This window comes from Anoplolepis gracilipes, chromosome 10, assembly GCF_047496725.1.
Source record: "Anoplolepis gracilipes chromosome 10, ASM4749672v1, whole genome shotgun sequence".
Classification (NCBI taxonomy): Eukaryota; Metazoa; Arthropoda; class Insecta; order Hymenoptera; family Formicidae; genus Anoplolepis; species Anoplolepis gracilipes.
This window is the reverse complement of record NC_132979.1, coordinates 3316280-3337331: the sequence shown is the minus strand read 5'-3', so window position 1 is coordinate 3337331 and position 21052 is coordinate 3316280. Positions and strand designations below refer to the sequence as shown.

Below are 21052 nucleotides of genomic sequence, written 5' to 3'. Positions count from 1 at the left end.
TAAGAAATTTGTTTCTGTACAAATTTTGATGTATATCTCTATTATTAATACTTGCATTCATGCTATCAAGAAGCTACAATCAATATATTTTTTCTGATGTAAATTATATCTAATAAATTTTCTAATATGGAAGTTGAGAATAATACGAAGACTTTTGATTAAAACAGTATGTACAATAAAATTCAAATATATATATACTAATACATATAATATCATAAACTGTGAATGAAAAGATTTCAAATAATTCTGAGCCTATTTCCAGATATCATAACATGTGTTGTGACAAAATCCAATGCTGCAGTTAGATGGTATCCCATATTTGAGATTACAACTCCATATTCGCTCAAAGCAAACATAGAATATACTGAAATTATATATAATGTGATTTTCTATATATATATATATATATATAAGATTAAAACATTATTTTATAATAATTATGTCAATTAATGTTGCCTTACCTAAAGGTTCACAATATTTATTATGCCTATAAAAGAAGTAACATGCTATTGATATAGAAAATACATTCAACATCATTGATCTCCGTTTCCATTTCAAAGAAGTGTCATGAAAGTCTTTTGCAATATTCAGGCAACTTTTCATAATATAATAAGCTAGGAACATGTGTATAAAAGATGTTATCAAAAACAGTATGAAAGACATTTTATGAAATGCTGTAAAAAGAAATAATATTAATTATTATATATTGCGTATAAAATATTCATGTATATTGATGCAAATTTTTACATGCACACTGTACATACTGTAATTCTCATTGGAAGTCCAAAAGCTCAATGTCACGAGAGATGTATTTTCAACGGCATACATAACAAGTGCAATATTGCTCAAGTATCTCGCCCATATGTAAACATGTTCTCTATAGTAACGATAATACAGCATAAATACTACAATTCTCACTGTTGCTTGCAGCGCTATGGCAGTTTTCCAAACATCTCTTTGGGGCCTGTAATGACCAATAGCCGCCGAGACAGATGGTAAGAAATTGTATACCTATAAGAATTGTATCAGAAAAGAGAAATTATTTTTTATAAATATAACTCTCCGTTTATACGTAAAACAAAAAAAAAAAAAAAAAAAAAAAAAATTGTTATTTCATACATGCTATAAATCTTTTAATTAACAATATTAAATTTCTTTCAACATTTTGGAAACATTCAAATGAGGCATTCCTCATATTGGAAATTTATCTTAAGAATCAGCTATTCATGCAGACTCAATGGAAAATATCGGCCTTGATTTGTTGAAAAAAACTAGTCATTATCATTTCGTAATAATATACCTGGCAATGAGTGGAGGTGGAATGCTCGAAATTATACAGGACCGACCAGACGACACAGAAGACGAACGCCAAGAACGGCAGTGACACGGTGAGCCATGCCACTTTGGAAAACGGTACGACGACGCGGATCTTCGACATGTCCTCCTGCGACGTTAGAGGAATATAATCTGACCCTAATCTAAGCTTGCTCATGATATATTAGACTCCCAGCCGTCCGCAGTCACTCTACGTCATAACGCGCGGCACGCGATAATAAGGTTAATACGTCGATGCGTAAACACTAGCGCGGCGAGTTTCCTTCGTATTTTCTCGGACGTACAACCGCGGTACGAACGTGGGATTTGCATTCCGATCGTACGGAACGACCACGCGCGACGATCGTTTCGCGGGACGATGAACGAAAAACATTGTACACGTTAGCGTTGAGGTTAAGTCACCGAAATGGTACGAATTGATTCGGGGTTCGGGGGAGTTCGACGCATTGCCGTTGTCGCAAGCCGCAACGCCGTTTGCGACGAATTTCTTTCCGCTCCTGCGCGCGAGATGGCTCCTCATTACGAAAAAAAAAGCGACGTGATATGAAAGTTTAGACTGACGTATTACGTATTTATATATATATATATATATATATATTTTCACGTAGGTATATTTTATTTTCTATAATATATAAGTATTATCCGAAATTATGTAATGCAAATAATATACAATATAATAATATATATAAAACCCTCAAACTCTTTTATAGAAATGGAATTTCGTTATACGAGATATATGTATATATAATTAACACATTTTCTTAAACATCAATTTTTAATAAAAAAGCTCATCTTCTCGTCGCGGTATAACTCGGCATTTTTTCTTTATTTAAACATTATACATTCTGTCGAAAAAATTTAAATTCTAAAAAATAAAGAAATAAAATGGCAAATAAAAACTAATTAAAATACATTAAAAACGCATTTTGATTAGTCTTTATTGTAATTATCGTAATTATCATACTGTTTTTTATCCGTTCTCTTAATTGTCTTCCTATCCATACAGCACAGAAAGGCCAAAAGACATATTAAAGATATCTGAGACGAGAAAAGATAATGAGACGTCTTTAAATCGTCTTAAGTCGTCTTTTAGTCATCTTTGAGGGACATGTGCTATCTACTTACTAACAATAATAAGTATAACGAAAGCGACACGTGAGACACTGAGCTTTATTTGTTTCTTAATAACGTACAATAGCGTCATTTCTTACCTTAATATTTTTTTATACGCAGAATGAATAAAAAGAAATATTTTAATCGATTTTATATATGCGGATTTTATACCGGGGGTCTATCACATCTCCGGCAAAGTGTTTGCACCAGGACTGCGTTCAAAAACACTTCTCGTGTGTCTCGGGTCATTTTATTTTTGTTACTGAAAATTGAACAAAGATAGAACACACTCGAGTTTGATTTTTGAATGTAGTATAGTCTATATAAAATCGATTTAAACGCGCTTTTCTTTTCATCCATTCTACGTGTAAAAAAATGTTAAGGTAAGAATAAATTATCAAAAGTATGAGATACTTTAATATTTTATACATATAATCAAAGATATATCAGTATTTTTTTATAACTCTGGTGAATGTATAATACAGAAAATTGTAAAAAGAAAAAAACATTCAATGCGTATCAAGAAACGAGCATAGTCTCGCGTTATTCGTTACTGGTTTCGTTGGAAAGGGACAGAAAACAATATATCTGTTCTTTTATTATCTGAAATTGTCTGAACCGAAGCGCTGAACTCACATTTATTACGCGTTTTTTTATGTGCATTATTCCTTTTATTATTACGCTTTAGCGTGTTACGCGTTGCACAATGATATCTTCGATGAAACATCAATATTCGAACGCGGGATGAATCTGAATAAACGCGACTCATTTAATGGGTAAGCAAGTCAACAATTAAATTTTTGACCGGTATTTGACGGTATATATCAATCCATATATATATATATATATATGTATTAAACATTAATTTCTGACGAATGATTAGTAAATATAATTTTGAATATCATAATTATTATTATTTATACGACTAAAGTAATTCGTAAAGTGTATCGCTCGAGGCGGCAATTTTGTAAATATTTTGTGCGCTTTATTCTTTATTCTCGTGAAGTAGAGATAAAGTAGGACACGACAGAGAATAAAACAAACATATATATATATCTTTTTATATCTATGGCTGCGTTTCCTTTGGACGTTTACGCGTTGAAAGCGTCATTATATATTTCTTGAAATATCTAAATATAATGAGCAACAATGGAATGACGTAATCAACACGTGAGCGTTCAAAGGGAACGCAGCCTATGACCAAATAGTCATTTCGTTTCACGAGAGATGGCGCCACGAACACCAGTGTCGACTGTCGACCGCGACACGGTTAACGTCGCCATCGTTCACGTTCGAGATTTCGCGAAAGTGAATGTGCGTTGTATTGTTTTGCCGTACGAAATATATTTACGTACAAACTACGTCACGCGAGCCGGACTCGATCGTGCTATATCATTTGATTATAATTTGTGTAGTGACAATAACCAAAAAGCGAGAGGTCCATGGGAACGCGAAGACTCTAAGCTGCGAGGTTAGGAACGTTAAACGTAACAAGTGTTTTGTGTCCTTCTTCCGGAAAAGCCGAGAGTGAAAATTAATGGGAAGTACTCTGGATCGATCCTTGCATCGTCCATAAAACACCTGTGAAATATATCGTCGGCAGAAATTTGAAAATGTGAGTAACGCAATTTTTTATCTTGTCTTCTAAAGATTTACTAACCTCACTCTTTGTTAGACTCGAATGTTACTTGAGTTTACAATCGGGCAAATATAAAGATTCTCGCGAGATATTCTAAAGATTTATACATAATCATAAGTAAATATAATTAAAAATTATTATATATTAAATTGTTATAATTACAAAAATTATTAAATAAGTATATTTATACGTAATTATAGGTTAGAGAAAAATAACACATTATTACATTAATTAAAGAAAGATTAATACTTCATAATTTTCTCATAAATCTTATATGCACAACGTCAGGATCTCTATATTTGCAAAAGAATGGCATTTTAAATTTTGGATAGAGAGAAATATATATACATATATTAAACAATGTGAGCAATTCTCGAGCATCAAAATGTCTGCTTTTATATCGAGGATTTTTATTTCTTATCGTAACACTATTTGGCGCAATATCGTATTCGATACAGGACAAAACGCTCGTCTCATTTATAGCATCGCTACATGTATAGTATAACATACATAAAGGGCATCTGATTTCGCAATAAGCGTATCAATAGCACCGATATCGTGTATGTATATTCTGATATCTCGTCTTTTCTGTAAAATCCTTTCATAGGGAATGTATTAGGAGATATCGATATTTTCCTTATCGTTTAAATGAGAACGTTTTAAATTGAAAGAAAAATGTAAAATTCGTATTTTTATATCGCAGTTAGATATTTCATTGTCGCAATAATTAATATAAAATATTATTTACAACTAGAGAATATAATTTTTTCTGGTAATTGTGCAACTTCTGCTGCATTGTACAAATTTGGCAAAATATAACAATATGTAATTAATTTTTGCTGTGCGTATCCCTGTTCCTGTAATAGAAATTACGCGTTCAGTAATTATGTTGGAAGAGAGAAGATGTAATTATGTCCTTTCTCGTATCTGCAGGAAAATTCAATTACGTGCTGTTAACAGTCTAAAACCATTATTCAATAAAGGTATTATAAAAAAATAGACTTAATTATATACATATATAATTATATCTATTGTAAAAATATTATTAAAAAAGAATTGCTTAGGATGCTTAAAAAATTATTGAAAATTGCTAAGAGAGATTATTGTTTAGTTTTCCCGCTTATTTCTAGAGAATCATGTTGTGAAATGTGAGCGTTACGTCTTTCACGTATTTCCATCTTGTGTCGACTTACATCTCACCTTACATAGTCAGGCAAATTCGCTTTTCGTATCATTTGGCGAGCTCGCAGCGAATTAAAACGGACCGTTACACGTAACATGGTATATTAATAAAATTTATGTCCGTCTCTAAGAAGGAACATTTCAATGTTATAATGTATAATATTTATTAAAATATTATTTTATTACGTCAAAGAAACGATCACATTCATTGTAACTAGTAATAGTCTTCGCCGTGTTTATTATCGTAGCATCTCTCGTAACATATATCATGTACCATGGCATTTACTTACTACAGCTGGCACAGCGTAGCATGACTATCTGGGCCCAGCTGATAACGAAGAGCTTGCTATAATCCACACTATGTGATTCTCGTAAAGCGAATCACTATCCCTGCGCCACGTGTTCAAGTTCATAATTGGAGAAAAGTTTGCAAACACTGTCTGTATATACAGCTTAGACGTATGTATTTTGCATAATATGCGATTTCCAATCCACGCTTCTATATTCGACTGCATACCTATCCGTGATATCCCTTTCGTGTGTAATTATCGCACGTGTAGCGACAGATTATCAGCACGTTCTGATCATCAATTTGTCGTTAAAATTTCGTGCCTTATTTCTGCATATATATTAGCTATTTTGTGTCTGTATTATATTATTTAAATAATTTTTATAATTATTTTAATTAAATTTTTGATATATAATAATTATTTTTTTTAATATTCTTTTTTTTCTAGTTATTGTCCTTTATTCTTTACTGAAATATTATTGGATTAATATTCCTACTAAAACCTAAGTCTGTAATTATAGATAATAGAATCAAAGAATTTGTTCATTGATTCGCGTCCGGTTGTCTTTGACATTGTTTTATTAATTCTTTTGAAATAGAACTTCAGAATAGAATTCGAGAAAGGCTATTTCAGGAGGCGATTTCTCTTTCGATCGTTATATTTTGTCTGAATTTTTTATTTTACTCTATTTTACTCTCTCCACATACACAAACACACATACAATATCCTATTCACATTCGTTTACTATGTCTCCATTTTACTGCGCGTATAGCTTACAGTTGCAGCACTCGTATCTGCTAAAAATACAACTTCCTTGACAGAGGGTGTGGTGTTATCTCGATTCTCACGTGCGTAAACCTAGCAATAAAGCCACATGCTAACCATATACCGAAATTAGAACCGTTTGACTATCTAAGCCTAAGCGAAGCTTTTTCCATTATCAAATATACATACGCGACGTGTCTTGAAAAAATGTATAAACTATAAGTAGCATGTATTTTTCGAAGAATTTTACAAACCGTCTTTTACCTTTATAAAGCAAAAGTCAGAAAGAGCGTTTCGAAATTTGAACTAAACTTTAGATTGAGGAAAATTTATAATTTGAAGTAAAACTTTTTAATTTTCTTTCATTTAATTTGTTTTAAACGAAAACAAGAATTGAATTATTTATTTTTTATTTACATTTCTTTAAAATTTACTTTCGTAGGTATTTACCTTTATATATTTATTTTTTTAGTATACAAATACCGATACTTTTGCAAGAAAAAATATTAAATATTATAGTACGGATCATCCATTAAATTCGAACATCCTACCTTGCGCACCTGTCATAACTGCATCTGTAACTGTGTCGAGTTGCATAGAACGATGCACCGTTCTTGGCGGCGATAGCGGCTCCATTGTCCGCTTCATCGTATCTGTTTCTGTCCTTAATAAGCGAATATGGGGCATTTGGCGCCCGTCATTGGCCAACACAGCCGCTTTTGCTTGCATGCATCTGTGGGATTGTCAGCGAAGCCCGCCGAAAGGAAAAAACGTGCCTCTGCGACGGCGACGTCTATCCTTCTTTCCTACGTCGCTGACGTTGTTCACGTCATCACGTAACTTTCCTCCTGACCCGAGACTCCTAGACGCATTGCGTCGCTACCCTTGCCAGAGAAACGCCGCAATACCGTTTTACCGCGTCTATACGTTGCGACAGCTTGTCTTCATTTTCCTCTGCTTTTCTAGAGAATTTTCTTTTCGATGAATGTTTCTAATTTTAAAGTTTTGTTCTTCTGGATACTCGCGTAATAATATTTCTATCCTCACTTTTATAAACTACAGGGCGTTATAAAATTACCATATATAATTTTTACTAAGTTTTTTGATTAATTTGAAATAAAAAGCGCATCTCTGTCTATATATAATATATATATTTTTGAATAATCAACAACTGTGTATGTGAAAATAAGAATTAAATGAGATTAATCTTATTAAACATTCGGTACATTTTACTGTACTTGTAGTCTGCGGTCCTTTGTGATTATCAGAGGAACCAATTTCCGTATAACTTGGCGGATCGCAGATCTACAGATATCTTCTGCAGACATCTTCTGCAGATGTCTTCTGCAGATCATGCGCTTGGCTGTTGTATTATGGGTTAGATGTAATTCCAGTGTGTGAGCGGCACTACCGTAAATCTGTCTTTATATTACAGATATAAAGATAATTAAATTTACTTGAATATATGATTATATTAAATATTTATTTGAAACAAAATTATGGGTTAGATATAATTTCAGTGAGTTGCACTACCGTAAATCTGTCTTTATATTACAGATATAAAAATAATTAAATTTACTTGAATATTTGATATTGAATATGATTATATTAAATATTTATATTTGAAAAAAAAAAGGATTTTATTCACACAAATAAATTATATTTTAATTGAAGGATTAATTATAAGGTATTTTATGATACACAGACTTATCGTCTATAACAGATTATAACACATATAACAAATAATGAATTGTTTAAAAACAAAATGTCCAGCTGTTTTTTATATCGATAATAATATCTTTTTTCTAAAATCTCACAGATTTATGTACATATCGTTTTCACGTAAAATCAATTTTGCATGATATAAATTGTCAATGCTTGGTACATATTGATTTCCCGACGCTCACGATTTTGATTTCCGACTCTGTTAAATCAAATCGTACCAGTCTTTATGCGCCTGTCTGTGTCCGTGTTTTCTTTTTGAGAGCATATTTGCATAGGTACAAATAATAGTATCACCGCTGAAGCGCATCTTATGTCAGCCACACGTGGCGCGAGTGCTGGAGATGAAATATTTCGAGTATGCGTAACAATGCAGGAGAAAAGAAGCAGAGATTTAATTGCGCGCACACAGAGTTGATTAATAGTATATATGAGCAAGCTTTCTTTATAATTGAAAATTCTATTTACAAGAGCTCTACGTTACTTTAATTAATATATCATATAGTATGCCACTATATATTTTTCTCTTATGTCGGCAAACATTTCATATATTTAACAATAAAAATGTTTATACACACGTTCAAACAATAAGATATAATATTGTTAAGAGCTTGACAAATAATGCAAATTTTTATACTCGCGAAATGTGAAGAAAGATACATATATTCGTCGCATAGCGCCTAGAGGCTATCGGCTTCGCATGGGGAAGAGAAACTACGAGTACCATTGCCACTGGATCCTATTTGTGTCAAACAATATAAAGTAGATAGCACACGTACGTGTCCGTAGCCTCGGTGCAGTTGCATAAGCGCCGCAGGGGATACGCGTGCGGAAACGCGCACATTGCTGTCTCGCTCCGCGAAGAGATCACCACCTTGCGCTTTAACGAAATTGAATTTGCGCCCGGGCGTGTACGGGATTATACGTGTCGAATTCCAATATGAAATATCATGTTTCGCGAAAAATCCCACCGTTATACCTCTTTCTCTTTTAACTTTTAAAACAAAAAATCGATAAATATTTAATTAGAAGCTTCTGTTCTTTCTTGGGACCTTCTGGCAAATTTTTGTGAAATATGAAAGTAATTTTATTAATTAATTTATTATATATATATCTGGATACTTAGGAAGGAAAGGCTCAATTTTCTAGTAATTAGTAAAGTCTATAAAATTTGCAAAATAAATACTCAGTCAATATATTGTCGATATATTTATGCTATTATATAAATATGAGTATATATTATTACACGTTAATGTCATAAATTTATAATGAATAATTAAGTTTTTTACTTCTCACGATAAAATTTCTTATTAATTATTTTCTTATGGTTAAAAATATTTTCTTTTTCTTTATAGAAAATTTTAGAAGCATATATATAATTTTTTAAATTTTGGTATATAAGTTTTTCATATATATATATATATATATATATATATATATATATATATAAATAAATAAACTGTATAAATAACTGTATAAATAAAATGTGATTACGCTGGCTGTTTCCACATACGAATTCGGAACGATGTCAATGACCGTTGAAAATTCGATTTCGCTATAATTATGAAAGGACGGATTTGACACGGCACGACAGAAAAGATTGAAGGGATCGATATCTCTCTAAAACACAAATATAGCAATTCTCCCAGAGAATTTCATAAATAATTAAAAAGTTGACTCTCGAAAGTGAACCTGAGAGATCTTAATGGATGTATGGCTCACCTAGGCAAGTATCGGTGACGTTTTGACACGTGCTTCGTTGTATAAATCGTTAATGGAGCTAGAAATCCGAGCCATCTGCAATAATACAGCAGAGATGTGAAAGACCGTAGACATAGAAATACATTTAGTGCTTCTTTCAGTATCGTCTTTCCGATAGACGATTCTGTTTTATGTTTACTTCCGCGAAACTGGAGAAGTGATTTTTTTTTTTTTTTTTTTTTTTATCATAAATTATTTTATGCATTTATAAAATAATATATTCCGTATAATTATCGCATAAAGGAGAGAAAAACGTCTCGTCGTGAATAAACAGTAATATACAAATAACTCGGAGTGTGAGTAAATAACAATAAAACCGATTTTTGCGGCTTATCCCTAGCAATATGTTTCCGAGGAAATTGAATTTCGCCTGTATTAGCAAGGTCCATGTAAGACGGGAAATGTAACTACTGATACACGTGAATTGATTTATAGTGAAGATACAAGTTTTCTCTTTCGTGGTAATCTTGTGTGACACGTACTTTTTAAAAATAATTAAGAATCCCACAATTTAGCGCGATTTTCATATCCTGCCTTTAAATTAAATATTTATGGTATTTAGGTGAAAAAACATAGGCTCTTATTAAAACCTTTATCAATAAATGTGTGTATTTAACATATAGGTTAATTACTTTTAATATACAATTTTAAAAATAAATAGGTTCGCGCATTTAATTTAAAAGCGCGTTTTGAATACAGACTGTAGCTTTTTTATACGCACATGTTCATATCTATGCTCATTTGTTTCGGCTGTCATAATTTTGGCTTGCTTCCAAATTTTGTCATCGAGTTAAGAATTTATCAAATTCCCTGGGTAAACTTTCTTCTTAAATCTAGTTCACCTGACGATGGAAAACATTTAAATATTTGCAATTATAAAAATATACAGGTAATGAGAATTTAATAATTAATGACTTAAGCTTATGTTATTTCCTACATTATATTTGAGATTCAAATACTAAATCAAAATTATATAAATAAAACATGTATTTGTATATTATTTACATTTCAAAATGTATCAATTATATATATAATTATTAATTGGTATATACATATTGAAAGATTCGCTATACTCCGTGATATATTATTGTGAATTATTATAGAAGATACTTATTAATACGTAATGTTTCCAATATTTTCAAAATTTTAACTGAATAAAGAATTGTTTAAATTGAATATTTCAAATAATATACTTAATAAAAATTATTAATTTACTTTATAAAGTATTCACGATACGGTAGATTGATGTACCCGAATAAAATCTGTGTTAATGATGTGATGAAATGTGATGATGATTGCGTGATAAATGCGAGATAAAATCAATGATCATTTTGTTTTGTAAGTTTGAGGCTAAATAAATTTTCGTTGTATGTTTTGATTAATATTGCATTTGTTAATTAATATTGAGCTGCGCGTATTGTCGATGATGAAAATAATTAGATTATGTATACTTATTTTGCTTCCGTTCGAGACTGATGATTACGCGAAGGGTAAAATCGCCTAAACAAATAAGGAACAATTAACAAATGTGTCTTTTGTCGCTCGTTGGCAAAGGCCAAGGTTTAAACATTAATTTAGTGACAGTTTAATGTGTCTGCGTCTTGGCACGATGCACGAAAAGCGACCAAGTTACTGCTGTTGGAACCAGGCTTATGACATGCTCGGATAAGCCAGCTGTTTATTATAACGGGACATTTAATATCGGTTTCCCTTTATTTTCTCTCTTGCTGCTTTTTTTCTTCATCTTTATTACAATATATAATAATATTTCCAATATACATCTAGAAGTAAAACAATGTTTCGAATCGTCCGGACAGATAAAAAATAAAAACGAAATAAATCAACCGATAAGAATTTATAAGAATTTATGAGAACTATAAAAACGTAAAACTAATTATAAGCTGTGAAGGAAAATTTAAAGCGGATGGATTATGGTTCTATCGTATATGTTTGTTATCAAAAACCCACGCGTCGTTAAAACTTCGTAACTGAAACACCTGTCGAATATTCAACTCTGTTCCGGTGTTCCGTTATCGAGAAGTTATGGCACTCGTATAGTTTCGGTAGATTGACGAAACAAGGAGCATCGTAAAAATAGGAAATAACTAGACTTACAATATATAACAGCCGGCAGCGGGAGAAATAATAATGGTAACATTGAACACGTGCCAACGAAAGCTATAAATGTCATTAATACTTTAATAGGATATAAAAATAATAATATTCTGATACGCGTGAGAGAAATGATAAATGAACCGTATTACTTATTTCTATTTTTGTCGCCGATTTATTATCTTGCATTATTCGTATTTATCTTTGATCTCGCTCATTCTTTCTACATCACTAATGAAATGGTAAACGACAAATGCCGTTTGCGCGGTCAAATTGAATTGATAATTTCCTCTGTATGTACAAGATGAGGAAGAGACGATAACGATTCACGTTATTTTTATGACATAGCTCGCTTGTTTGAATGATTAATTTGTCGAGTGTCCGCCAGTATATAATCCATTATACTTCTCTCCGCAAGAAGTTGCGACGAATTTTGGTGTACGTCGTCTCTACAGATTGAATAGATTCCCTATTGACTACGAGTAGCCATTGAGCTTCGGATCTTGGAAAAGCTCGGGCTAATTCAGAGTCACGCGGCGGCTCGAGCGACAGCGAGCCAGAAGATCTTTACGAAAGAGCGACAGACACGCACGGGGGACACGACGTCGGGGAACATCCGCGGGGAGACGTCGAATGGTGCAAAAGGTGGACCGAAGCCGCGAGGAGGAAAGAGAAAGAGAGAGAGAGAAAGAAAGAGAAGGCGCGCAGGCGCCGATCCAACACTCGTGGAGAACGCTCGTTGTCCGCGTGGCGCGAGTTAGAACTTGACTTGGTGCTTTTAGTCTTGGCCCGTCCCTTCGTCCATCCCCGTCCTTACCGGGCGAGAGCCGCCCCCGTGGGGCAAACTACTATCCGAGGGGAGATATGTGTCTGGACCGGTCGCCAAAAGAAAGACGGCGGCGCGGTTTCCGTTCGATTCCGAACCGGCGAACCGTTGACAAGAGATAAAGAGGACCACGCGTCGCTCCCACGTGCCTTCCACGAGTTCAGCAGCAGCGAAAGTGAGAGCTGGACGGGACAAAGTCAACGAAGTCTCTGACGGAATTTCTCGAAGGTTGTCTTTCGCGTAAACATTCACATGGTGATCGCAAACAAAAGGTGGCGTTTCAAGAGAAAAAGAAACAACAGGAGATAATCTTTCCACCGGAGTATAAAAATAATATCGAGAAAACTCTGAAAGGTGGACATTATCGGATTTCAATTGATGCTCTTGATCGCGACATGTCGCAGGAAATTTTAACCCGTCGAGAAGCATCCTCGATCGAAACGAACGACGATCGCAGCTCAAGGAAAAGCACTCGTGCTCAGCGTCGATGGCGCATCCTTGCTAGGGCACTGACAGGCTCGCCGGAGCCGATCGGCAGCGAGTCCGACGAAGAGGTGTCGGTGAGACGGTTCACCAGCTTTGGTCTGCTGAAATGTGCGCCCTTGGTAAACGCACCAGCGGACGGCGAATCCAGCTGGTGCGAGTACTCAACCCGGCTGGACGGCCGGTCGTACGACGTGCAGATACGTCGAATAAGCAAGTACTTCACCGCGAGCGAGTTGATCGGCTTCAACAACACCGGCAACGTGTGCGTCTGGCCGTCCGAAGAGTGTTTGGCCTACTATCTGCTGAGGAACCGTGGTCTCTGCCGGAACCGTAGCGTCCTCGAACTCGGCGGTGGTATGAGCTGTCTCGCTGGCGTCCTCGCCGCCAAGTATTGCAATCCCAGTGCGGTGACGCTCACAGACGGCAACGTGACGAGCGTTGACAACGTGCGCTGCATCATCGCCAGGAATGACATGACGCATCTGGTGGAGTGCGGCGTCGTACAATGGGCCCGGGCCGCCAGGTCCCTCAGACAGGCGGCGGTCAATGGCAACCGCGTTAAGGTGAATGTCCAATTTCGAGATATCGCTCTCTCAAATTAGTCTGGGATTACTTTCGAAACTGTGAGCGCGCGATTAAAATAGCACCCTTAAAACGCGAGATTGGTAAAACAAGCGAAAATCAATAAGAGAACCTGCATTATTGAATAATTTTCAAACTTTATACCGAGGAGATGCTTGATAGATCGTTTCTTGAGTTATGCTGATAAGTTTGATAATTTACGTCTCTATAAAACTTTTTTCCTTTTATCGATTCTATCTCTTTTGATCATAGATGGTGCGCGATATTTTCTTTGAAGAATTATAAATACATATTAATTTTCAACATCTTTTATTTTCTCAATATGAAATGTGTTTCCATCGCTTTTCGATAAGCCGTATTTCATCAGATTGCTGTGAACAGAGGACCGCGAGCGCGTAATAAAACACATGTGGAAAAAGCATATTCTCAAAGTACATTGGAGCGATATTGAAGCTTGACAGGAATACTGCTGCAGTAGCACGTGCGGCCACAAAGAGGCCGGAAATTAAATATTGAGGATATTAATATTGTAAAAAGGAATTTTTTAACTTTTACATTACATAGGCCTATATCTGTATTAGGAGAGAGATTAATATAAAAATAAATATAATATTAAATAAAAATCCAAGATTTTTATTTAATTTTATATTTATTTTTATATTAATCCTAATACAGGTATAGGTCTATGTAATGTAAAAGTGAAAGAATCCCTTTTTAATTAAATTTTTATTTAATTATAAAATTAAATAAAAATCCAGTCGTATTGTCAACTAAGAGAATAATAAAAATAAATTAGTTAATATAATAAATTAATTATTTTAATAATTTAATCATAAAGAATAATAAGAAATATTTAATAATCAGAAATACATATTGTGCGTATCGAAATTTTTTATAAAACACTTACTTCATTTTTGACCTATCAAATTTGCAGTAACATGTACAGATTACGAAAAACACTAAGGATCTGTTTTTCCAATATTGGTTAATTTTAACTTGGGTTTAAATTATATCTTTTTTAGAACTTATCTGAAAGAAAGTTTATAATTTAAACTGAGGTTATATAAAGTTAACCATGGTTGAAAAAACTGGCCCTAAGCATTCGCATTTGTATGAGTTCCGAAAATCTGCAAGTGACATTGGGATTTGAGGGGTCAACTTTGCTAATCGCGGTCGCCAGAATTCAGTGTGGTCGTTGACTCCACGGTCGAATAACGCGTCTCGTAAACTCCCAAGACCGCCGTGATCTGCATCGGTGATGAGGACGATGACGACGATGACGACGATGACGAGTTCGCTAACCGTCGGATCGTCGACACGCCTGGTTTCGCGGTTAGACGTCCTGCGTTGCTCGTCGCCACGATCAATGAGTCATCGCGGTCATCGCGAGTCGATGAATGGAAAAATTGAAGTCTTATATGCCTTAAAGTAATCGAGAATCGCGATTCTAGAATGGATGGTGGATTAATGCAATCGCACGACGACGAATAGTAGTCTGTTATTTTCGCAGAACGCGAAGAAACTTCCTCGAAGTCGGGAAAATTTAAAGACACAAGAGAGAGAGTCTGACAATTTGACAAAATGATAAGTTGGAGTAATTTTTTATAACTTATGACATTTGCGTGAAATATACCTATCGCGGAATAAGTATCGGGTGAATAAAATATGTTTCACGAAGCACGTGCTAAAGTCATAGGGTCACGTAATAAAGACACGTGCTATCGCTGCATATATTTCGAAATATCATGATACGTAATATGCCTGTCTCACAGCTTATCTAAGAAGTATCTTCCGAAAACGGAATATATATGGAAAGAGAATCTATCTCTAATACAATAAAGTTGTACTTCTAATCAATCTTGGATAAAAAAATTTAACTTGTATCTTAAAATAAAAATTAATATTGCAAGTTTTTTTATTTAAAAAAATCTTCCTGTAGATTAAATATTCAATATTATTTTTTAAACATAAGATTTTTAATATAAAGATATTTATGATACTGTTTCAATATTGCTCCATTTTATTATATTTTTATATTACATATGTATAAAATGATTAAAAAGGTAGGTAGGTAAATAAAAGAATATGTGTTTCGTACATGTGTTTTCCTCCTCTCTCCCGGTATAAATGTGCTCACATGGGAGTGTAGAATCCCCGCGTGATCATTGTGATCCCGGCTCGGATATATGGACACACCATTCGGACATTTCCGGCTAAACCTCTGTTCCATTTCCGGTAGCCTCCATAATGTAGCCTCTATGTTCTTCCGGTAGCTCGTAACATTCCGCGCAATCTTTTTCGTGGGAAATTTCCGCTTGGCTGGGACTGGTCAGTATTGTACACCGTCGAAACAAAATCGAAGATCGTTCGAACGATTGACCAAGATTAATTGCAAAAACGGATATTCGACTTCACTCGTCTATCTACGCAAAAACTATCTTCGAATTTATCTGAAAAATCTGACGTTGAAGGATTAAACGTTTTTTAACGTATCTGACATTTGCGATTGATTCGTCTAATCTTTTTTTTTCAGTTTGTTTATTAAAAACCATATACGTCTAATTTGATTTATTTGATTTGATTTTTATTGATTGGTGAATTTAATTATTTTATTTATCAAATTAAAAAAAAAACCATGTAAACATATCGCGGAGAAGCTTCAAAGTACACATTTAAAAAAAAATTTATATCCGCTTTCTTTGAATCGTTTTTTACAAAGGAGAAATAGCTTTCAGTAGATACAGTAAATTACTTCTTCCGCAAAAAAATAAAATAGAAATTAATTTTTTTACAATATTTTAAATTACTGTAATACTGTCTTCAGATTACAAGAAATAATAATTCTTATAATTAACTTTTTCGATTTTAACAATTTCGAAGATATTAAAGGTCATTAAAAAGGAATTATTTTAAAAGTCTGTAAAGATTGTTTTACTCTTTTAAAATCATTTTTTATTCATTACGGAAAATAATTATAAGTTTGATTCGAGCTATCTAACATTAATACAAAGTTTCCAATTTCCTACGAATTGTGCTAAACTCTTTTTTGTAAGTATTTTGCAAATGCACGGGGTAAATCTTGTTCTTCAAATCACTCAATTTTTACTCAATTTCGATGAAAGCGATATTCGTACTCCGATTTAAATCGACATTCCCGCATAGTGGTCCATAGTGATCCCGTTCCTAACGTGGGATTGAAATCTGGATTCCCGATTGTGATTTTTCGATGTAGACGCGGACGGTCGACGACGACGAGGACGAGCAACTGCTGTCGGGTCTTTACGACGTGATTCTGAGCGCGGACTGCCTCTTCTTCGACGATGCTCGATTGGACCTGGTGGAGACGATCTACGGCTGGCTGGCCGACGACGGGGTAGCTCTAGTGATGGCGCCCAGACGCGGCACGACATTCCAGAAATTTGCCGAGGCGTCGATCAAACGTGGTTTCATAGCACGACAGACAGAACTGTACGACGATACGGTGTGGTCGCGGCATCTGGAGTTGCTGGAAAACAGTCCGGAATATTGTCAGGATCTGCACTATCCGGTGTTACTAGAGCTTACAAAACAGAAGAAGACGCCGCCCGGATGATCGAGCTCGATCGACGATGACGAGGACAACCAGCCGGATGGGAGTCTCGGCGAGGAATGCGTTTGCTAACATGTTTTTAATACGGACCTTGTTTGCGCACAGAATTAAAAGAAACGAAAAGGTTGAATATATCGAGTGAAAAAATAGAGAATACATTCGCCATATAATAGAACATAAAGATGCATATAAGACTGCTTCCATATCGTCCGGCAATGTCACGGCTAGTTTTTTATTAGTCATCTGATGAAACGTTTAGTGCGCTCACATGCATTCGCGGATCGATCTTCTGCTGGTACGCATCGTTCCGCATCGTCGCTGTTATCGGAAAAGTTCTGTAAGGAAGATTTTTCCGTGAGAATCGAGCTGGAATACATGCCCGATCTACCCTTCGTTAATTAATCCTTGAATGTTTGCGGTAGATATCTGATATTTTATAGATGGATACGTATAGCTGAAAGTACAAATATATTCAAATTATATTTGTGCTTTTAATATATGATTTATTTATTTGCACTCAATCGTATATAATTAATTTCGCGTGTTTGATATAGGACGGATGTTTACGACAAATGAGATACGCTGTGTAATGTAACAAACTATAATCCTTCGCTTTAAATTGATCCAAAATACGAGACTCGTAGATATTATTCTCGTGAGAGAGACTTTTAGTATCATTTTACACGCGACATATATTGGGAAACAGAAAATGAGTGCCAATGATGAGTTGAAATTTTCGAATAATTGAACATTCTTTTTTTTTTTTTTTTTTTTTACTAAAGCAGAGAAATATAGATTTCAGATTATTCAGGTATATTTATATCATAGCATATATTGGATAAAAATTATATTATAAAGTAGAGCCTCAAATGGTCAAAGTGATTAAATAATATCAGGGATATTAAATCGCGACAACATATATTAATCTTCCAATAATAAGACATATTTATGAATTGCAAATATTTCAAGATAGAAATCATACTGTCTATTATATTATATCTTATAATATTCTTCATCCGAGATTGAAATGTGGCTTTTAATAGAGAGGACTCTCTTTAGACGTACCTGATTTTATATCGAATTGAGAATATAGGAATATCGGAAAGACAATCGAGTTTTGAACTCGATGTCACTAGAGTGTCATTTATAATACGGCAATGCAATGTTGACAGTTTTATCAATCATTGATTAAGATTAAGATTTCAATCTTAAATAAATGGTTCGAGATATTTCTCGAATCCTTTGTTCTTTGCAGTTGACAGGACCAATCGTGTGAGATCGATTAGTGTTTAGATAGAATTGAAGTGTAATTGATAGATTGTATCGTTTCCACAATGTATTCTATTAATTGCGCTAAAAGACATTTCCGTGTTAATGTAAAATAAAGAAAAAAGTATCATTATTATCAATTAAGAATTAACGCTAATTGGGTCCAAAAATACAGCGAAGCCGGAAGTAGAAAATTGATGATTGCCAATTCAGCAATAGAGACGCTGGATCCAAACATAAATAAAATCTTAGTTGTTACTGTAAACACAGATATAGATCGTTACAATCGAAATAATGTAATCACAGGATAAGTTTAAGGAAACTTGTAAAAGAGCGATAGAAGTCGATTTTTGTCGAGTTTGTTCACATTGTATATTGTGTATTATTTATTTATTTATTTATTTATTTATTTATTTATTTATTTATAAGAGATTATCGGTATGTATAACTTTATGACAAAATAATTCTCAAATATTTCTTAAGTCAATATATCGCGCGTTCTAAATACATTTTACCTCAAAGGACCAATCTATACGTATAGTTAAAAATCTAGTCAACAGAATTGCCAAACTCCTACTCATACCTCCTTACATAGTCTTAGGTATCCGTCAAATCTCTCTACTCGTGTAAAGACGGAATTATAATTAATAGGAGCAATTAAATTATTACATCACGAAATAAAAAATTAATTTTATGAAAAAAAAAACCAAATTTTTTTTTTCTAACGTCCGATCGTCTTTTTCCAACAATCCGAGGGCAAAATTGTTATAGCCTGATATTTTTCCAGAGTTGTTAATCCACGTAGTTAAATAGGAAATTTATGGCATCTTTATAGTTCACGAGAGAGCCATTTGTGTATATGTGCGTACACAAGAGAGAGAATCTTCCTAGTATAATAAATTATTTTCACTTAAAATGTGCCGCGTTTTTTTTTTCTCGTATACTTACAAAAATAATATAATCGTCACGTTATGTTTGCGTCGCGTGACGGTAAAAACGCCATTGACAAATCTACAACGACGCGATCGCGTCAGAATAAATAATACTGTTTAACGATTGTCGAACATCCTGCTTTCCTCCATCTGCTGTGTAATAGCTATATTTGCTCGTCTCGATTCTGTCTGTGTAATCGACTATGTACGTAAGTATCCGTCTTCTCTTCCTCTTTCTGCACATTTGCCAGAACTTGACGCAATCTTCGTCTGGGTTTGTCCGCTTGGTTTCTAGCGCCAAGTTAAATTGAATCAGGTGTCTCTAACTAAGAAGTTTTCAAAAGGCACGCGTTTGCAATCTATAGTTTTATGTTGACAATTTACGTTGCGATTAATGTACATAACGTATCAGACATTCCGGAATAAAGCGAATATTTAATAATAGATCGTGTTTTCAAGAGTTACTAGTCAACACATTCAAGCAGTGAATATTTTTCATCTATCAGAGAGTAAAATATTTAAGTTTCAGTATTTAAAATGAAATATAAACGTTGCGTTTTTTTTTTACGTTTTTTCAATCTATAATTAAAAGTTCTATAATTAAACTCAGTATCGGACAAACAATTATAATAAAATTTTACATTGACGAAATAAAATGAAGCTAATAATTTTACGCTGGATTAAATATAACACAATTGTACGATTATTATTTTTTGCCAATAAATACAAAGATCTCAATTTGCAGGTTTAATATGATCTGATCGGAAGGTTACATCTGATTGCCGAAATCTAAAAATGAAAACCTTGATAAATGATTGTGATTAGCAACTGCGTTTCGTGACGAATGATACAGAAAAAAATATAAATTTCTCAAGAAAGCAAAATCAATCTCAAGAACATTTCGAGTTTAATATACCGTTCGCCAGTTTATTTTATCATCTGCGAGATGTGTTATATGCCTGTTATATGTGTAATATTTCGTTTTAGCTTTACTACATGTTATTTCGTGCAATGTGCGACATAAAGTTATAAATTCGATTGCTCTAGATTCGAAATCAACGAAAATTCCGCAGGGTTGTCTCGTTGAATTATCCTGTACATTTACTGTTTATTTTATTTTATTTTAAATCTGTATTAACAGTTAAAGATGAGAATATCTTTAAACAAGAGTACAATTCTCGTGACAACTAATATCTGCGTTATAAAGTCACATATCTTTTAAAAGTATGAAGATATTTCGACGTATTATTTCATTTAAATGTCTCTTTAAACACATACCAATTGATAAGGCATATTGTCATCGATAACTGACAAGTGCAATATTAAGATACTATTGTCATGTGTCAACTGATGTTCAGTCATGACTAATTTTGATATGATGTCTTAAGTTGGATGTACACTATTTTTAAGTCTGGCCATTTTATGTTGCCACACTTACAAGCAATCGTA

General features: G+C 33.8%; 3 protein-coding genes across 3 annotated transcripts in view; 2 read left to right on the top strand and 1 right to left on the bottom strand.

Annotated features, from left to right (window-relative positions):
• Positions 1-14: 14 nt before the first annotated feature.
• Positions 15-1850, bottom strand: LOC140670502 (post-GPI attachment to proteins factor 2). Its single transcript, XM_072901133.1, has 4 exons — positions 1301-1850; positions 765-1011; positions 462-674; positions 15-364 (listed from the first exon to the last, which is right to left on the bottom strand). The coding sequence occupies exons 1-4, from the start codon at positions 1490-1492 to the stop codon at positions 237-239; spliced, it is 780 nt and encodes a 259-aa protein (XP_072757234.1). The 5' UTR covers positions 1493-1850; the 3' UTR covers positions 15-236.
• A 1855-nt stretch (positions 1851-3705) lies between these two features.
• Positions 3706-21052, top strand: part of LOC140670626 (uncharacterized) — a 31567-nt gene continuing 14220 nt past the window's right edge. The window contains exon 1 of the mRNA XM_072901329.1: positions 3706-4063. Coding sequence (XP_072757430.1) covers positions 4062-4063 — 2 coding nt within the window. The 5' untranslated portion in view covers positions 3706-4061. The remainder of the gene's footprint in view (positions 4064-21052) is intronic.
• Positions 10899-19725, top strand: LOC140670627 (calmodulin-lysine N-methyltransferase). Its single transcript, XM_072901330.1, has 2 exons — positions 10899-13794; positions 17046-19725. Exons 1-2 carry the CDS (start codon positions 13141-13143, stop codon positions 17403-17405), a joined length of 1014 nt encoding a protein of 337 aa, XP_072757431.1. The 5' UTR covers positions 10899-13140; the 3' UTR covers positions 17406-19725.

What these genes read in the sequence shown, in the direction of transcription:
- LOC140670502 (XM_072901133.1), bottom strand. Translation starts at nt 1,492, where the DNA reads ATGAGCAAGCTTAGATTAGGGTCAGATTATATTCCTCTAACGTCGCAG. An exon ending in CCACCTCCACTCATTGCCAG is followed by an intron (nt 1,012 to 1,300) that starts GTATATTATTAC and finishes CAATTCTTATAG; the next exon opens with GTATACAATTTCTTACCATC. An exon ending in TAAATATTGTGAACCTTTAG is followed by an intron (nt 365 to 461) that starts GTAAGGCAACAT and finishes ATATAATTTCAG; the next exon opens with TATATTCTATGTTTGCTTTG.
- LOC140670627 (XM_072901330.1), top strand. Translation starts at nt 13,141, where the DNA reads ATGTCGCAGGAAATTTTAACCCGTCGAGAAGCATCCTCGATCGAAACG. An exon ending in TCAATGGCAACCGCGTTAAG is followed by an intron (nt 13,795 to 17,045) that starts GTGAATGTCCAA and finishes TTTTCGATGTAG; the next exon opens with ACGCGGACGGTCGACGACGA.